At 43.9% G+C, this 20320-nt stretch overlaps 1 protein-coding gene across 1 annotated transcript in view; it reads right to left on the reverse strand.

Annotated features, from left to right (window-relative positions):
* The window catches only part of OSBPL5 (oxysterol binding protein like 5), a gene marked incomplete at both ends in the record, with an annotated part of 162486 nt that overhangs the window by 44335 nt on the left and 97831 nt on the right, over positions 1 to 20320 (reverse strand). The window contains 2 exons of the mRNA XM_084286912.1: positions 8761 to 8834; positions 14559 to 14715. Of these exons, the coding sequence (XP_084143038.1) occupies positions 8761 to 8834; positions 14559 to 14715 (231 nt within the window). The remainder of the gene's footprint in view (positions 1 to 8760; positions 8835 to 14558; positions 14716 to 20320) is intronic.

Consider the following 20320-nt stretch of genomic DNA (forward strand, 5'->3'; position numbering starts at 1 on the left):
ACATCAGTGTCAGCAGGGATGCATGTAATGGTAGCTGGATCAGTCCTTTACACATGACTTAGATGAAAACATGCAGATGACTTAGATAAAAACAAGCAGATGCTTCACCATATCGCAGCAAACGGACGACCAACAATGCTTAGGAGACTGTGGCAGGAGCAGAAGTAGGAGATGAAGGTGCATTGCAGAGCAAAAGTCTTTCTGGGTGATGCAAGGTTGGAAATGAGGGACAGCAAGTGCAATGTGCAGCAGAGCCAGGGTCACTAAAAAACCTGTTACTTGTTCTTACACCCTTATAGTAGTCTCACACTAAAACCAAAATGACATGTAACCCTTAAGAATAAAGAAATGAAAACTCTAAGAAGGCACACAGAGACTAGTGAGGCCCCTGATTTGACTGTCCAGTCTATAAGTCCATTTTACATTAAACCCACTCAGGAAAAACATCAGCTCTGGACTCCTGCAAACTACTTCATATTTGTTATTTTTGTTTTAATTGAAAGCTAAACCAGTCTTCTCTACCTGCAATGCAGTCTCTGAAGCATATTTTACATTTCTGTGTATGGGACTTCCCTGTAAAACCACAGGATTTGCAGTGAGGACCACTACACAGATAAGACATCTGAGCAGAGAACTGTGCCCAGAGGGTCCTTGTCACATTTCAAAGGGCAGTGGTAGGCATTTGAGAGAGACACTACAAGCTTTTCTTTACAAGGAAACACTTCCAAGTGCTTAAATGTCTCTGAACTAGAATCCTCTGGAATTATTAAGAGATTATGCTTTCATGATTCGAGACGTGTGTCCTCTGAAATTGGTCAGGAGAATTCTCCTCCTTTCTCCCAGTCAGCAGGGAGAATGTCCTGTCCTTGAGATACAATTATGAGCCAACTGTTTATTGGTAATTTCACTCCCTCCAGCCTGAGAGATCAGACACACAGAGAAACACTGTGTACCATCCCTCATTAGCCAGCGTGAGAAGCAGAAAAAGCACAGATGTCTGTGAGATTCTAGGAAATGCTGTTCAGGTGTCTGCAAAGCATCAGGATATAAAGAATGCTTTGTGTTTAATGAACAAAAACAAGCTAGTCACTTGCTGTCTAGAGAATTACATCTTAGCACTTAGATATTGGATAAAAACATGCCCCCTAAGCTCACTTGGCTTGAGGAAATCTTCTTGAAGTCAGAAAAGCTTCCAACAACCACCACCAACCATGCAAACCTGAGCCCTAAACCCATTGCTCATGGGCAACCGAAGCCAAGGCAGCCAGAGGCACTGTCACGACTCTGCCAGCCACACCTGCCTCCTGCTTGGAGTCTCTCTGGGTCATGCTAAAAATAGATTTAACCAACCACACGATTTCAAACCTGGGTGGTTTACACAGAGAGACATTGATTCTGCCCCCTCAGGGGTGCTGGCTCCTAGCTCCATGCCCAGGGCTGCCAGCCGCCAGCTGCTCTGCTCTAAAGCCCCAGTGCACAACAGCGGATGAAGGGATCATCTTCCTTCCTACTGCTGCAGTCTTTAGGAACTCAATAAAAACAGCGAAACTCGCCCAAAGTCATTACAAACCGGTCTTTCACTTAGTTAAAGCAGATGGATTAACAGCCTTGGAGGCTGCTGCGGTGGGCTCCTGAACTGCTGCACCGTTTCCTTCGGGCACTGCCTCCCCCGTGACTGAGCTGTGTCCAGACATGTCAAGTGAAAACACGGCCACCAGGATGGTGCACATGAAGACAGGCTTAAGAACAGATGAGAAAGAAGCAGTAGCTTGAGACCCTCACTGCTTGCATAAGAGTTTCTAGGCATGGGAAAATAAGTATCTGTGCTGCCATGTCCCCAAAACAGTGATGAGAACGGTGTGTGAAGGACAGTGCAGCTCCCCAGGGTGGTTATAAAATGGCCAAGCTTTATGAAGGGAGAGAAAATCTTATTAAACCAAGCTATGTAACTAGGAGGTGTGGCAAAGCTTTCAGATAGGCATGACTTGGGACTTCTGTTTTCAGAAACTTGACTGTTCCCTGGGTGCTATTTTCACTGGGCAAACAGATTGCTTCTCCCTGCCACCTTTGCTTCTTTGTGTGCTGATGACGATGCGTTATCACAGATCCTAAAGAGCACTTAGCTTGCAGGTGATCTCCAGTTCTACAGGGTGAAAAGCACTGCGTCTTGGTTTTTAAAGTTCCTGCCTTTTTATGGGACAGGAATATATACCACAGCCCCTCCCGGTTTTCCCAGGTTTAACCTGCGAAGTGTCTTGAAATAATATGGTTTCGTGCTTTTGCATGAAGCTGTTGTAATAGTTTTGTTTGCACTTCATGGTATATATAAGGTTCAGTAAATCCAGGCCGTCAGCTGTGAAGATCCCCAAAACACAGTGGGACCTTACAAGAGCACTAGGACATGTCAAGAGAGTGTAATGATGTCCTTCTGTCAACATGCCGTTCTCAGCCTGGCAGGAAACTAAAGAAGCCTTTTGTCACCACAGCAATTATGTCAAGGACAACGGGATAATGCTTGGGCAAGCAATCCTAGTGTGGTCCCCTCTGCAACAACACGTGAACAGCATTAACCAGGGAAGAGGCTTTATACAATGGGAGAGTAGGGAATTGGTGTCCTTTGTAAAATGAAAAAAGACACTGTAGTATTCTAATGAAAAAATGTTTTTCTATCTGCTGTTTCTCCTAAGGCTAGAAGATGGTTAATCTGCCAAAAACTTTTCCAGGGCATGTCACAGCACTTGTGAGGGTGGAATGTGTTGCCACTCCCAGTTCTCTAACCAGATCTGTCCTTTCCAGGAGTGAGTGATGACCTTCCAGGGTGATGACAAGACGTACTCCGCTCAGAGGCACACTTCTTATCCCTACTAAGTCTCTGCTGCCTTTCATCTCAGCCATGCAGCTCTTGGGATCCACTGCTGATCGTTAGCAGTGATCACACTACCCTCACGCATTGGCTAGGCTCTGTAAGAAGGCACACAGCGTCCTCACAACAGCACACTTCTGCTACAGTGTCTTTTGGTTCCTTCGCTTCCAGGGGACACCAAGCCATGTCACAGAACTGTCTGATCAACTCTGGCAGGGGGATGCCAGCCCACCATGCCCTGGATAATAGCAAGAGGAATATACGGTTTTGTTCAGCACAAACAATCCTTGCTGCATGGGATGAACACAAAATAATGTGTACTGAGAGACAATCAGACAGAATTACTCCAAGTCAGACGTATTTAAATAACATCATTCTCAAGCTGTGGTCTACACGTTAACAGCAGTGACTGCTTACAAGTTGCACTTTTTTCTTCTTTGTTCCAAGTGAGAGAGAGACAAAATCCAATGCGGATTTGAAGGCAGAACAAAAGTATCTGGGGTCAGAAGTTACATTTCACAAAACCAAAAACAGTCATCATGGGGGAGACATGTCCTTGCTCACATGTAACTTCTCCGGTATCTTTTCCACATAAAATTGCTACGGATCTGTATTACTGAAGGAATAAAACAAATGAAACAAAAGCTACTACAATATTATCAACACTATGGAAAGCTTGAACTAGCAGAAGCGGAGAGCTTCTTGCTGTTGTGAATATTCACAGATACCTCAACTGTATTTAAACAACTTGCTTTTCAGTTTACTATAAACAATTCTTTTGCAAAATGGTAACTAACAGCTCATCCAAGGCACGTCAGAGTCAGTGAGACGGTTCTTGCTGATAAACAAGCTTTGGATTAAGGAAGATTACCCTTCAATTAATATGCTGGTTTACAGCACATCAAATGATTTTCACCTTAAATTTTCTGGCTGCAGAAAACATTCCTCTTATTTCAATGATGTTACAGAGACGCAGTAACTATGTCTATGACACTGCCACAGCACAATGATGAGCCTAAACTGAAAAGCCTGTACACATAAATAGCTGAGGTGACAGCAATAGGGAAAATCATCACTGAAAGCCACCTATGCAAGCAACTCAAAATATCAAGCTACACTGTTCAGTGGAGTGCTTTGCTCCATTGCGTCAGATCACTGCAATTAAAGAAAAAGTCACTGGCCTCATGGGATGGCCATACAATCATCTACGTGTGCCTTTCAGGGGACGAACATTCTGCAAGTTTAGAATATTTGAAGAACATTTTAGGCATCATGGAAAGTTGTGGACTGAGAAAGATGCTGTTTCACGACTGTCAGAGTTGTATTTCTAAGCAGAAACCTGTAGCAGAGCTTTGTTTTCCCCTCTAGCTATAGCTACTGCTCTCGTTCCTAGGCTGAGTTTAAACAGATGGAGAAGGCGAGCAATGGAAAACAGCTGGACTTTAAAATATGCTCTGCTAAATTGTTTAATAAACTGTTTCAATTTTAGCTCCTCCACTGACTCTCATGTCAGAAAGACCAGAGGAAGGAATTCTGATCACCACTGACCCAAGGTGACAAGATAGGTGCTGGGGCTTACCCAAAACTACCAGCCTTCAGACTTCAACTCGGCTCCCACTCTCCTCATTGCTCTCCGTGAGGCACCTGGGAGTATCGGGGCTGGCATGCACTTACGTAATGTAGGGGTACTCCACATTTCTAACCTCTCACTGCAAAATCCCACCCCTCTCCTCTGCAGTTTTCCCAGGATACTCCATCTCTGCTCACCCGCAACCAGCTGAAAAACCCTCTGTGGACCACAGTGCCTGAAGAAGCAATGCATTCCTGAGCACAGGAGCTGAGCAGGAGATGTGACAGAGACAACTAGCTCCAAAATAATTACATCCACAACATCCACAGCATAATGTAGGCAATGTTGGCAAGGGTCCAGTTTGGTGTAACACCATCTGGAAGGGCCAAGCTCTCCTCTAAAGCTGTGCTGAGCACACACAGGGGATGTTTCCCTCCTGGGCCCCTCGCAGCTGATTCCTGCAGCTTCTGGATCTCTCTGGCAACTGATTCCTTGGTTTGCTGGCATTGGGAGAACAGAGGGAAAAGTACCCTTGTAGGTTGTCAGAGGTGTGAATGGTCTTTTCTGATAGTCTCAAATGCAGCTGGAATTAACTTGGAGGTTTAAACCATGTTTCAATTAACTAAAAGGGTGAGCCTGAGACAGCATGGGGTTTGCAGCTTGCTCTATCAAATCTCAAGTGATTGGTATGAGCTATTTAAAACCACTTTTCAGCTAAAAAAAAATAATATTGCAGCCACTTAGATCCGTATTTCAGATTACAAATCACACAATGAAGTCTTGAACTACTCACGCATGTGGAAAAACACATTCACAATGAACAAAGCAAGAGAAGCTTTTCCCTCCTATATGTCATACAACTGTGCACGCAACAACCACGCTCCTACAGGGTGGTAATTTTAGACTTCACTGTGGCATTAGTGTGGGACTGAAAATAGTGAGGTACTACTAATAGCCAGCTTTAAGTCCCTTAAAATAAACTTCAATACTTTGTGGGCTCTGCGTGCCTATCAAGAGATCCCAGCTGCTTTCTGGACAGTAGAATAAATCGGCAAGCATAGGGAGGGGAAAAAAGAGAAAATGCAATGCTGCATTTTTCAATAAAAGGTGTCTTAAGGGATGCTAACAATGCTGACTGAGAGCTTGTCATAAGAGAAAGGCACCCCCTGCCAGTATCAGGCATGTGCTCACTGCACAGCCCAGCTCCAGAGAAGAGCCTGAGGCTTAGAGCAGTTCTGCCATATTTTCACACCCCTATGAGTGCTGGGCACAGACTACAAGACTAAAGGGCTCCAAAAAATAGAAGCTAATATGAGCAACAATCTGAAATAAACGACCTTTTGTTTGTCGTTAAAATAAGCTGAAAGAGATTCCTCTAAAATGCAATATATAACTGAACTGTGCCTTAATTTTTTTTTTTAAATAAAAATAGGAATGAAAGCCACAACTTCCACTTAAAATATGTATTACTAAAAAGTGCACAAATACTGAAAGCAGATGTTCCAGCATCCAGCATTTTACTGTCTATACAGACAGAACAATCTGGATATGCTCACACTTCAGGAAGAGACCAGCAATCCATCTAAGAGTTCAAGTGCAGTGAAGTGTGTTCGCAAGCCAAAGGTTTATAGAGGTTTTCATGGGATATCCTGCTCAGTGTCTGCCAACCTGAGAAACCTGCAGCCTGCTCCATCACATGGCGTGGATATGTGTGAAACATGGGACTGTTTCCATGTCACTGATGAAGATGTGAAACAGAAACACAATTCATCTGTGTGGGGAAACACAGGGACTGCAGGTCAGAGCTGGGAAAGTCCTGAACCCCAGTCTGGGGGATGAATCACTCGGCCAGCTTTCCTTTCCTTCTTCTTACTGGGTGAACAGAGTCCATGCGTTGCAGTACACTGAAATTAGCACTGCTGAAGGAACACTGATTTGCAACAGGGTCTGTTACATCCACTGTGGCAAACGAAGGCTAAGTATTTGTGGCATGGATCTGTTACCTAGTACATTTACTACTGAAGCCATTAATTAAACCTGCATACCCTACAATTCAGTTACTAAAATTATCCATCCCCCCCCCCCCCGCCCCACTATCAGGAATCTAAACATGACCCAATTAGCACACACTTTCCTTTGGTTGAAGTAGCTGGAATTGCTATTTATTTTTAAATTGTAATGCCGTGACAGATCCTGACATACAGTGCTGGGCATCTGGCAGTAAGGTTTTATTTTACAGTCTTACAGCTGAGTGGACGTGGAAAGTGAAATATTAAGCAAACCAACTACGGCTTTGCCTAAATTTTTGAGGTGCAAGACATGTCACAATAGAGACTCCCTGCTGTCACTGACACTGTGAAGCAAGAGAAGACTTGCTCCTTGTCTGGAAGTGAAGAACCAGGCAGCAAACACCATAGTAAGGCAAAGCAGCGTGAAGTGAGAACAACAGGAGCTACCGCAGAGGTCCAGTGAGGTGGAAAGTCAATGAAGTCAGCCTCCGAATCAAATGCCCTGTACCCTGGCAGAACATTCAGGCATTAAAGAAAAAGCTAGCTCTGACCCATTTGGTAGCCAAAGTAATTGCCTGCAACACCAGAAGTCAATAGGTGAGTTGAAGTTTGGGGCTTTGGTGTCTTGCCATCCTTTTTTTTGTTGTTGTTTATTAGTGTTTCAGAGGAATTTTGTCTATCCCCAGGCCAAAGTCTGGTTGGTTAAAGCAAAGCTAGTGTGCAGGGTCAGCCCTCCATTTGTTTTGACTTCCCACTCTGATGCAGCTGTTCTGTGCTGCATGCTTTCCCTCACTGCTCCTCAACCACTGCTCTTGCCACTGTCCAGGAGAGACCCACCAATGCCTCCCAAGTGCACACAAAGCATGGTGGAAATCGAGGCGGGCACCAAATTTTCCAAGGGTGCCTCTCAAAAACATACCTGTAAGAGACTACATAGCAAGGCAGGCCCTGAAGCTTGACCTTGCTCTCTCCCAGACAGCTCTCGGTAGTACATTGTACTCTCGTGTTTGTCCTGCATCTCAGAAACCAAACTTCCATTCAAACAGCATTTTGGTGCTCTGAGCTGTCCTGTGGCTTGGCTGACCAACATCACATCAGAAATTAAAAGGAAAAGTCCTCCTCCTCCTAAGTCCCTGTGAATTTAACCCCACTCTTTGTAAGGTGTGCAAAACATCTGGCCTTCAAACAAAGCCCTGGCTGCCATCCTTTGGTCCTTTGGGTTCTCCACTGCCAGGAAAAGTCAGTAGCAGGGTTCCCATCAGGAACCTGCCCCAGAAAAAAACAAAACCAAGGTTGGTTTGCATCTTGCCAGATCCCAGCAAAAGCAGAGTACTTGCACACAAGCCCTTGCTCTACACTCCCAAAGCTCCTCTTGTCACCAGAACCCCATGCTGACCTCTGCCAGGGCGTCCCTGCAGAACAGCCTGCAAGCTCCAGCAAGCACAGCCAAAAATGTTTGAAGATGCAGAGTCTGTTTCCATGTATTATAAGAAATCACTTGTCTCCAGATGCTTCCTTCGTGTTATATTTTCATTTCAGCTGGTGTCATTTGCATTTTATAGCTTCATAGTTGAATAAATTTAGTTAAAAATTTATTAACAGGCCTTGCTGCTATTTCTAGTCACCCTCCAGAAACATGTCAGGGAGCTGCAGCCAAAAAGCCTGCACATGCATCTCAAAGCCATATCTAATTGAAAAGGTCAATTCCATCTCTACAGGAAGTCAAGCTCAGGCACACAGTAAGTCTAGATGTAGAGCCAGGTCTTGAACACTCAGATGCAAAGTATTTAGATCCAGCTTCACCTCTCTGTAATAGCTTGGATGGAAATGCTGCGTTCAGGATGTCTGGGTTAGTGCGTGTTCCTCTCCTGCTACACCAGTTCTCAGAGCTCTCACCCAGGATTTCAACTCGCAGTTTCAGATGCCATGCAATACATTAAATATTACAGCTTTCTGTTCCAAACAATTAAGCTTTATGATGGCCTTGCTGGTCAAGAACAGCAGGAGACACCTCTGCTGACAACATCAAGCTTTCAAACATAATTATTCATATCTAATTACACTGCCAAACGAGGCCCAAATAACCAAGGTTCTGCTGTAGTAGGTACTATTAAGTCAGAGGAAAAAGTGGGCTTCTCTAGGTCATCCCCACCATCCCCAAATGCTCCTTTTCTTTCTCTCAAAACATGCACACATGGTTCCTGCAGAAATGAAGGGAGAGGTATTCTCAGTGACTTAAAAAAATACTATAAGTTTGATTAGTAACAGCCTGAGAAGAAATGAAAGCAAGGCTAGGCTGCATCCCTTTTCCACAGTACCTTGCTAATGGAGTTCGGTGTCTGTGGTGTCTCATCCTTCAGCGTCGATGGGCTGTTTCCTTCCACGTCTTTTCCTGCAACAAAGCAACACGATTCAGAAACAGAAATTCTGGGCAAAATCATGGCTACTCATGGCCCTTGAAAGGCTACTGCTAACAGGAAGCAAGAGGAGCTATCATGAGCAATAGCACCAAGCTCACAGAGAGGGATCTTACAGAGCTTAAAATAGCCTGGATCCACATGCTCGGACCATGCAACATGTATTGCTTAAAAGTTACATCTGAAAACCCTCTGGTAAACCACTACAATGGTTGCAAATCCAGTGTACAAAGGCAGGAGAACACCAGAAATAAGGTTGTTTATGCATCCTTAATCAGCCCCCTTGTGTGCCTGTATTATGATGCAATCTTTAATTACATTACCACAGTCTGCTTTTTCCTTACATTCCCCCCATGCCTCCTCCAATGCAAATAATAAATGGAATTCAGTTAATAGGCAGCTATTGAATATGTTATCCTCCTTGGTCAGTATCTGGCAACTATACACAGACGCACTTGATAGCATGCTTTGTTTGACAAATAATAACCACGATCATAAAATGTTACAGAAGACAGAACAGCATCTAGACATAATTAGTGAAATAAAATATTGCAGAACATCAGTGTCTTCTGACCAAGTTACTGTTACGATAAGAAACACTTTCATTAACAAGTAGTATTTACAAACTGTAACATTTCCAGTCATTGTAGAGATATATATTTTCTATTACCTAAATATACTAAACTTGCAGTACATCGTACACATTATATACTAGTATGAGCATGTCTGGTCCCTGTCTAAGCAATAAAATGTAATGATAAATTCTGTTCTTTTTGCCAACCATAATCATGTCCTTACAGTAAAGAAAGCCTAAAGCTTCTACTAAAAAAGTCAAAAAATAGCATCTGATGAGACAAGCTTTTTAGTGCCAAGACAGTCCTTGTTATCCAATTGCAATGTAGTTTTCTCCTCAAAATTGTTAGCAATCAGAGCTTCAGAATACTGGACGCAGTGTAGAGCCACCAAGGTAGTAAAATACAACCCATTTGTAGCACACTGCAAACATGACAACTGTTAAAAACATTTTTAAACATTCTGGGGGTGAATCTTGGAAACAACACCAAATACAAAACCAGCAAGGGAAAACCCTGATTCTCTTGAAGTCAAGCAGAAGTTGCCACAGATGTGCCAGAACCCAGAATGTCTCCCAGAGTTTTCAGAGGAGCTGTGCAAGAAGCCAAGTGCCACTTCCACCACGGGACACGCTGGAGAACAAACACATCCCTTTGTAACTAGAACCGCAACTGTGCTACAGGGTTTCACTGATGCAGGGGACAAACCTCTGCCTTTTCTGCAGGCATCAACAAGCACTTTGGGGTATCAGCTTGTATATTAAAACAGGCTCTTTGGGATAACTGTCCCTGGCCACACTCCCACAGGTCTCTAGAAGGATACACCTTCCCATGCAGTGAACAAAGGCGAAGGGGGTTCATACACATTTCTCATCCCATGGCACAGTGCCACATCGTGCCACGCACACAGTAAGCAGTGTGGTCATAAGCATTGCTGGGCATGGATTAGGACCTGAATTCCCGTGTTTCTTCTTCCTCTGATGGCTCTTTCCTCTCTACATTCTCCCAGATGGAGGCAGAAGAGGTTCGAATAAACTCACAAAGCCATGCAGTTACTCTACTTGCTTCTCACGAAGAGTTTTTTTCTGCTCATGTATGGGAAAATAACATATGGTCTAAAAGTTCAAGTAAAGTTAATGGCAGTCAGCTGCTGCTTGCTCTGAGGGAAAGGCATCTATTAACATAACATAATCCAAACCAATCTTTACTATATCTCACATCTTAAAGAAAGTTTACCTCCAAGCTGAGATCCATATAAAAGGCCTGCACAAGAGACTTCTCTTTCTCTCTGTAATACAGAGAAAAGGTTTTGCACCTAAACAATGGGATCTTAGGTGCTCCTGAGGTTCTGGACTGCCCCTCTCATAGGGCGTTACGAAAAATGTGAACATGCAACTCTTCACTCTTGGTCATACCATTTACAAGGATTCAAAAGATGTGTTTATGGAGCAGCATATCCCAGTTCTTGCAACAAACCCGTTAAGCCTACTGGTACTTGTGAGGAGAGATGTGGTGTTTTTCGGAGGAGCACTACTGCAGCTGTCTCAAGCAGACCTGATGCAGCCGTGTGGAGGTAGAAAGCCAGCCCTCGTTTGGAAAGCAAACTCCACTGAAACAGCGTGCAAGTTTCTCAAACACCCACACACATGGTTAAGTGCACAGAAAACCCCAAAGAGAGTCTGACCCCGAGCACAAAAGACACAGCCGTCTCGAGAAAATAAATAGGAAACCACAAAAAAAAAAAAAAAAAAAAAAAGAGCTAAATATCAGCTGTCTATATAAACTGGAGCTCTTATCTCCCTAATCATGAAGACATAATGCCCACAGCAGAAATAGAGCTGAGGCTCTTTGACTTCAACTGCTGGCTGCTAAGGTGACATGCTAAGAAAGGTCCTCCAAAGAAGCCCAGTAGTATATGGCAAATAATTAATGGGATTTCAGGAAGGGAATCAATGGTGCTTATGGAAACAGCCTTCACCACATCACAAAGAAAAATGCTAACACTCCAGTCTTGCAGTTACAGAGCTGAATTACTGATACCTTCTTTTATCCCATTACTGTCATGCATAGAAAAAATAGAGTTCCTTTCCGAAGAGTTAACTATGCCTTTTGTTTGGCTTTGTGCTGTGTATCTACCCTATGGGTACATTTGCCTTTTCTCCTTATAAAGAACGATACAGCAAGAGTGACTGATCAATGCTCAGACAAAGTAGAAATACTGGGTTATTACAGAATACGTGATTAGCTCCTTGCAGCATGAACTATTATTTTACAGGCTTTCAGATCAGGTATCCGTGTAACTACAAGAGGAAATAAAGGCTCTCATGTGTGGCAAAACTATCATGAATATAACCTGTTCTGATGCCATAAATGTTACTGCAGCAAATGTCAGCCACATGGCCTGGCCCGATGTGTGAACCAGACTGAAATTTAGTTCCATGTATCTATCACGGCAAAATTCCCATATTCCTTAAAGTGCATCTCTTCAGATGCAGATAGGCTAATCTACTTTTTTTATTTAAAGACATGGAGTGATCTCCCAGCCTAGTCAAAAAGAAAGATTCTCTAAAAGTTGTTTTAGCTACTCCCCCAATAAATGTCCTACCTTCTGAAAGAGAAGAGAGGCAAAGATTCTTCCCCCTTATTGCTGCATAAAAGAAAGACATGGTCAAGGAACCTGAATTCATGTCTCTAGTTCATGAACTTTCTATAAAGAGAAAACATGCCCTCCTCTAATTTCTTTTAGTTACCATAATCACCAGCATTTATGTATCAAGAGGCAAAAAGTCAGTAGTGTTACTTGAGATAGTGCCCTCTGCATTCCCCTGTGTTTCCTTCAAAAAACATCCTTTCACTGAATTAAATCTCCATAGCTTTACTTGCCCAAGATGTGAAGTCTGTCACTCCCATCTCATGGAATTATTTACTTGAACGCCTTCGTGGCTGCAGGGCTAATCCTAGGCATTGGTGCTGCCCACACTGCCTGCAGTCTCCACCTGATGGCATCAGCCCTGCACCCTTGAAAAGAGAATCTGCTGGGGCCTGGCAGCAAAACATGGGCCACTAAAAAACCCTCAAGAACTGAAAAGTTCATATAAAACAAGAAAAAAAGCGATGAATAGAAATATTGGATGTAGCTTGTGGATGTAGACTTGTGGCTTATTTATAGTTTCAGCAGCATCCTTCAGAGGGCATGCAGCAGGTGGGAGGGAAGCACGCGAGGCTCTATGGGAAAAACACGACAGCAAAAGCAGCAAAGGAGTTAAAGAAGAGCCCACCATGGAAATAGCAACTGAATGGGAAAAATGACAGATACTTCTTATGGGAAATGCGAGCAAAACAAAGATATGAGGCAGCTCTGTGGGGACCAGGAAAGAAATGAAAGGAATAAAAATATGTAAGGCTAGACAAAAACCCAGACTCTGCAAGAAATCCCCTGGCTGAAGAAGTAAATTCTGTTTGTTTAAAAGGGATATTCTCTCCTTTACAAACCCTTTGTCCCGTGATCTTCCTTTACATTATAGAGGGCCACCTCCCTGAGACTGGTGCTGGAGGTTGCTCTGTGGCTCAAGGCACTTGTCCTGCTGAACCCAGCAAAGACTGGTCCAGACATCAGCAAGGTTCAAGGAGAAAAGAAGTGATGTGGGAAGCTGAGGAAGTGACAAACTCCTCCATGCTCAACTTTCCCTGTTTTTTTGAAAGATTATTACAGCACTGAAATACCCTGGTGAGGAAGTCAGTAACTTGTTTAGCAATAAAAATGCTGGTAAGAACTGAAGCACGGGTAAAACTTAAGGATCTCCACCTCCCTGAAGCATGGGGAAGTGACTACAGCCTGAAAGATCTGCTGGTCCTTCAGCACACCCAAAGATTGCAGAAGTGAAACAGATTTACTTACCACACATTTATATGGAATGCACTTACAGGCAGAGAGCTTTTCAGAAGTCCCTACAAGTATGTAATGTATGAGATTTTGGGTGTCCCCTTTTAAGTTGTTTTCCATTACATTATCAAGAAATTGTTGAAGCTTTCAGTGACCTTGGTGACAGCGAGGATTAGTCAGCACTGCTCAAAACTGGTTCCCTGTTGCCTTGAAAAAGGCACACCAAAATAGAAATACCTGCAAAATCAGAAGCCCTCGAAACCTTTGCACTTGAAGACTCTTAGCTCAGGAAACCCAGGCCTAGTTTTGCTCCCCATCTGCAAAGCCCAGTGAGTCTGCCAGGTGCTACATTTATATGAAGACTGAAACCTTTTGACATGCTATGTTCTTTTTCTGGGTATCAGTATTTTAAGAGCTCACAAAGGTGCTGTGAGGTTTGATTATTTAGCACTGACACGGCAACTGCAAATGACAGCTCTGTAAACTTGTGACTGTTCCCTGAAGCATTTGTTTACAGACTGGAACGGAAGCATTGTTTGCAGACTGCAATCAAGGAAAGACTTGAATGTTATTGTGAGCAACGAATTCAGAAACAACAAAATGAGCCCTATTTCCTTCAAAAAGGGTGCTGTCTAACAAATTCAAAGCACAAGAGACGTAAAGAGAATGCTTAAAGCAAGCCTGCCATTCACTGCAGCCTGTCAATATTCCTGGTGCTTGCAGCGCTTGTATATATTTACAGAACGTTAACTACAAAAAGTCTTCTCTTGTAGTATTTATTTTGGGCTCTAAATCTAAACAGGGAAACCTGCCGTTAAACATTTGCAAAGGGGCCCAGGCGACAGCTTAAAAGAGTTCAATGTTTAGTGTGAAACACATCAAGTGCCTCAAAGTGGAAATGACAGAAAATGTTAAGTCATTTCTGAAACATGAGGCCACACAGTGCTCAAATGAGGATGCGTACTAACTCTGATGCCCTCCATTCCCACTTAATGCCATGGCAGTGAAAGACAGCAGCATCACGGACACAGCACTGGCTGGGAGCTAGCGACACCTGTGTTGCAAGAACAGCTTCTCTCTCACTCTCACATTCACTTGTTTCTCTTCGTTTCACAGCAGGATGCTAAAAAAGTCTACTTGCAGTCAGGCACCTGAGGTTCTGCACCGAGTTTCACAAGTGCTAGAAAAGCAGTGCAATAAAGGCAAGACAAGCTACATTCTGCACTGACACAGCAGAAACCCACCTGGGCTGACTGGATAGATGTCATTGTCGGCCCCAAAGAAGAGATTGCGTGTCAGCTTGCGAGGATCGACCTTCTGAGGGGTGGACGAGGCCGGACAGAGGGAGAACCTGCGACGAAGAAAGTTCTCTTCCTTCATGGCATGAGCTGTGGGGGTTTTCTGAAAAGGAAAGATAGAAATAACAGTTCATTTCAAGACACAGGAAATCAAAGTTTCACACCCAGATGACTCCGCTGCTTCAAAGCCGCCTAATCCTAAGAAGTGTGCCAGATCTTTTTATAGATTGCCAGAAGGCTGAGAAAAAAAGAAAAAGGAAAGGATATTAGTTTAAGGCTACAATTACTGATTTGCTGACTCTCAGCATTTGCAAACTGGAGGGAAGCAGGACACTGCTCCTTGGTGAATCCAGGCAGTAGAACTCCTTCCTGTCTACAAGGATCTATCTAGGGTAATAGTTACTTACTGGGTCTATCCAGCGTGTAGCAGCTAAAATTCCTCTTTTTTGTTTGCTTTTAAGATTTTGGAGACTCTTTTATAGAAGTAACTCCATTGGTGTGGGCAGAGTTGCACCTGCAAAAATCAGCATTTAAAATGAGCAGTGTGGAGGATGACCAGCAGCGTTGGCTGCAGAGAGCAGCAAGTGGAGATTTGCAGGTAAGTGGGACAGAAAAACTAGCGTCACTCCTGCCCTTATTTTCTATTAGAGCACATATAAATATTTTCATTTTTCTTTAAAATGACAGATCAGCCTAGCAGTTTGACTAATATGGTAAGTCTTGCTGCTCTGCAAGGGTAAAGAACAGCATTTATGTCCTTGAAAGCCCCCCTGCATCCTTGCACAGGAGCCGGGTGGTACTGTGCTCTTTACCACCACTTGGCTGATGCGTTAGACCATCCTGACTGGAATTAAAGGTTTCTTTTTATACACATCCAACAAGCAGCTCTTTCTTACCCCTTACAAACAGATACTATGACTGTCGCATTCCAGAGTTAGAAGCACTATTCTCTCCCTGTGTGCAGCTCTGATGGGCAGGGCTCTTGCTAGCAAGAAGCGTTAAGCCAGCCTTCGGGCTGGCATCACCGGACATGAGGTCTGCTGCTTCCCCAGGGGATAGTCACTGTGCAAAAGAAAATCCTTTGAGATGGGATGCATTTCCTGAAAAAAGCCTCCAAGCTTTCCCGTCTCCTTTAGGCTGGGACATCCTGCCCTGCTCTTCCTGCCCCCAGCACTTTTGCTCTTGCCCAAATGACCAAGTTTAATGGGGAAGCCTCAGTGGGCTCTTGGAGCTGGGGCTCTGCCTGCATGGCTGACACAGCACATGGGGGGGGGGGGTGCCATGAACGTGTCCCAGTGTGAGAAACTCCCCTCCTGTGTTTCATCAGTGCGCCGTCCCTCCAACTGCTCTGCTAACCCCGCGAGAAGGCAGTCTCCATAAGAACATTTTGTCTTTTTTTTTTTTTTGCAGCTTCATTTATTTACACAGCAGGTTGCGCTGACTTTATAAACTAGCTGTGATTTACAAGGTGAGTCTGTTCCTTCCTTCCCGCAGGAGACAGCCTCAGTGCCCAAGACCTTAATTTGATACAGACCAGCCTGAACCCCGTTGCTGACCATGGGTGAACCTTCAGATGGGGGTGTCTGTAATATCCAAAAAGGGATGAATGGCTACCAGCTGGGGCTAGCCCCAAAACAGGACGGGTGTGTGCAATTTGTAGGGGACCTGTGTCCCCCACTGGATCTGAATCATCTGCAGCAGGAGAATTAAGATCCAATGCAATGTGAATAACTTAGCTGCCTAACATTTGGCACCTTAACTAACCTCTTTTTTTTTTTTGCATAGATATTCTTGACTGCAGAGTGCAGGGTTGTGGGGCAGCAAAATTAAAGCTAACCTAAAACACAAAAAGAGAGAAGAAGAAAATACAGCTAGTTACATGTCTCAAAGCAAAATATTTAAAAATAATCCAGGACTAAATAGCTGGGTTTGGAATGCTAACACTGAGCTATTTTCTGCATTTGTTTCCAGCAAGGCCACTTCAGCTCTCCGCTCTGGAACTGCTCATAAGCAGCTCAGAGGAAAAGCAGGTCCATGGGACACCCTCCCCAAAAAGCAGTGATCCAGCTCGGCCGTGCCCATCATGCAGCCAGGTAGGAATCCCCAGTCCATCCCCACCAGGGAACCAGTCACAGACACAAACCATCTGTCCGTCCCACCATCACACGCCGCTGGCACGATGGGGACTTCCCGACATGGCAGCACAAGGGCCCTATCAGCCAACTTCATCTCCACACAGACACAAGCAGAGAACTGCTCACACCAATGTCGGTGGCACAGCTCTCGACACCTGAGCACAAGCAGGCAGTTTATCAGGCTGGACATACCCCCATATGAGTCATTTCAACTACCAAAAAAGTGACAAATTTCCCCCACTGTTGCTGCTTTCCCTCCAAGTCTAGCAAATGAGACAGAGGACAGTCGAAGAGAGATACCTTGCCTTGATCTGAACACTCCAGCTGATACAGAATCCATGAGCTCTCTTAGAAAACTAACTTCCTTGGGAAAAAATCTTCACCTTAGCTCTTGCAAAAATTTATCTATTCGTTAGTCCTGCTAGATTAAAAAGCACTGAAGCTTGCAGCTCAATTCATTTCTGGCTGTCAGTTCTGTGGTCCTGATCACAAAAATGCAGGAAAGGGAAAAAAGGGAATACAGAGAGAATTGAGAGAGTCGCTAAACACACTGGGTTTCAGGATTGCCCCTTTAGTGTTGACAGCTCTTAAGGCAGTAATATGCTGTTAAATGTGAACTGTTCACTGGAGCTTAAACAGGAATAAATAATTCAGTAGCAAGAAATAAACTTCTTGCTAACCCTGTCTTTGAGACTACTTTATCTTTTAAACCAAAAAATAGAGCAGATGAAAAGCCTGCTACTGTGAAGCACAGGACAGTGAAAGAGATGAACCTAACAGAGTGCAATTGCCTGGTGGGACTTCTGCTCGCAAGCAGCATCAGCAATAGCCCAGGGAAGAGCAACGTGGCAAGAATAATCCTTGTTTTATGAGCAAAACTCATGGCTGCCACCAAAGTGAGTGGGGACTGCCAGAGCTCTCTGCTTCTGACACTGGACCTGTTTGGGGTGAAGGCTGTGAGTAACGCAGTGACAGACATTACACGTTGGAGCAGAGATGCCTTTCACGTGGCTGCTCTGCATTTTGAGCCTCTCATGCTTGCTGGGAAGACAGCGGCAAAGGTTTTGGGGGATAGAATTTTCCTGGCTCCATCTTTACATCTTCTAAGTTGCTGATATATAATTACTGCACAGCTAAACACTGTGCAGACATTATCCTGCCCCTACCCTCTGCAAACCGGTGGGTAGGTTGGTTTGCTTACTCTCATGTTCAGCATTTTAAAATAGATTGGAAATATGCTCTATAAATAGTTAATTAGGGGGTTGGTACAGTCAAGAAGGCTGTGCCAGTTAGGGGGATTCTTAATTTATTCAAGACTTGTTTCAAACAACCTTCTCTTTTTCTGGTCACTAAATATTTCCCAGAAATCAAATTAAGCCACATTTTGTATTCACAGCAGCCCTTCCTTCACTCTAGAATCTGCATCAATAAGGAAAATTAAATCCAAAGATACTGACATTTCCTGACTCAATTAACCCTGAGGAGGTAAAATTTTCATGAATGAAAAGGCAAATTGTTAGCAGATACATTCTGGCTTTTACAGTCCCAACTATTCACAGCGAAAAATGGCAGCTCAGATCTTCAGCAGTGGTAAATTATTAGTTCAGTGGTTCACTGGTGATTCACAACAGCTGAAGAACTCCCGATCAATCCAGAAAGTCTGTGAAATCTGTTTTGGGAAGCTATTCCTAAAATACCTATTTATAAGATAGGTAATTGGACAACCAACCCCCTACTTACAGTTAAATAAAAGCTGACAGAGGGAACAGTGCCTGTGCAGGCAATCTTTTCTCTAAGTTACCCACGGTTTTTGGTTAGGGAACAGCCAGAGTGCAGATATTACAGTGTGCAAGGAAGGTTTCAGGCTGTCGTGCTGTTAGCTGGAAGCCGAGCACACAAAGTGTCAGCCACTCCCCAGAATAATCAGGGCCAGCTATTTCTCTGCTGTGCTGCCAAGGGGACCGCTCCTCAGCAGTGGTGGTCTTTGGTATTTGGGTCTTGGTATTTGGCAGTCCACGTCTTGCTCTGCCAAGTCCCAAGCCAGCCCTGCTCTTTTCATCCTTCCTGCGCTCCAGATACAGGGAAGTGCTGCTGCTGCAGGACTTCAAACCCTCTGCTGGGTGCCATCCTGCTCAGCTTGACCATCAGTCCAGAGAGGGGAAAAAAAATAACACGGGTTGCTGAAGACATCCGTCTGCAGCAATAGAACCAAGTTGTGGAAAGCCAGATCTAAAGACTGCTTCATTATGATTACATGAAACATGAGGGATTTTTCTCAGCTGCTTCAGCAGGCTCAGAAGTGTGGATCATTCATCCCTACAACCTAACTCGGGGCTCATGTGCTTAAAGCTGCTTCTCTCATGCTGTTTTTATGGACAATGCCTACCAGGGCCACCCTCAGCTTTCTATCTGCTCTTGCTCTCTCCCAGAGCAGAAAAAAAATATGTTTTTCTAACCACCCTCTGCTTCTCTGCTCACCTTTTCCTGCACTGGGCAGGGACAGTAATGTAGTAATGAGGAGACAAAACAATCTCCCTTAATTCTTTGTAAGATGCCTTGATTAATGCTTTCTTTGTATACACTATTTAAAACATTTGCAGCTCGAGGCACACCAGGGGTGCATATATGTTTAACTGTCTCACAACTAATCTCCCTCTGCGGTGAGCTTATGTACAACGGCCCCAGGCAGCACACCTATAGGAATTGCATGCCCACACTGGGGAAAAAAACATCCCAGATCATTCATTCTGGGGATCCCCAACTTGGAAAAAGACAGGGGAAGGCAGAGTCAAAACGTGCAAAACATTTTCATTTGGCATGTCGGAAAACCTCATCTTCAGAATCACCTCTGGTTTGGATAAACATCTCCTGTGTGCAAACATCGGCCCATCGCTAAAGCCGTGGTGCGTTTGGGAGAGGAGTCTGTGATCTTATGGCTTGGAAATGGGGTTTGTGCTTTGCAATAAGTATAGTCCTCATGTGTTTTGTCTTCAAATACTTTGCCATTTACTTTGTAAACATTATGCTAGAGTTTACTTTAGAGTAAGACTATCAATAAGTGGGTCTTTGAAATGAATGCTCAATGATTTTTATATCCACCTCCGCTGACCTTTAAGCTGTAAATTGATTGTTATGCAGAAGGCTATTAATTTAACACAGCTTATTACATTTCCCACTCGCACTGACGGGCCTCTCCTGGCTTAGCAATTCCACTGGTCTTTTCCCTTGCTAACTGCATAGATCATACCTCTCTTGCTGTAATTATGACTAGTACCTCAGCATTAATTATTTCCCCAGCAACTGCAGGCAGAATTCCAGGTTTTACACATACCACCAGAAAGATAAGAAAGCCCCTGGCATTCAGAGAAAGACAGCAGTGAATAGCTTTTTTGCAGACCTTTGTCTTACTCCATCACTTTTATATGTTCAGTAAATCATACTTTGCACAATCTCATTTAGGCCCTGATTTCTGAAGGCATTCCTACTGAATAAAGCTCATGTGAAGGTGTTTCCATCAATCTCTGCAGGAAGGTAAAGTGCTTTCACTGAATCCTCTTCAGTACTTCAATACCA

Source organism: Netta rufina, assembly GCF_964035555.1.
Source record: "Netta rufina genome assembly, chromosome: 5".
Lineage (NCBI taxonomy): Eukaryota > Metazoa > Chordata > Aves > Anseriformes > Anatidae > Netta > Netta rufina.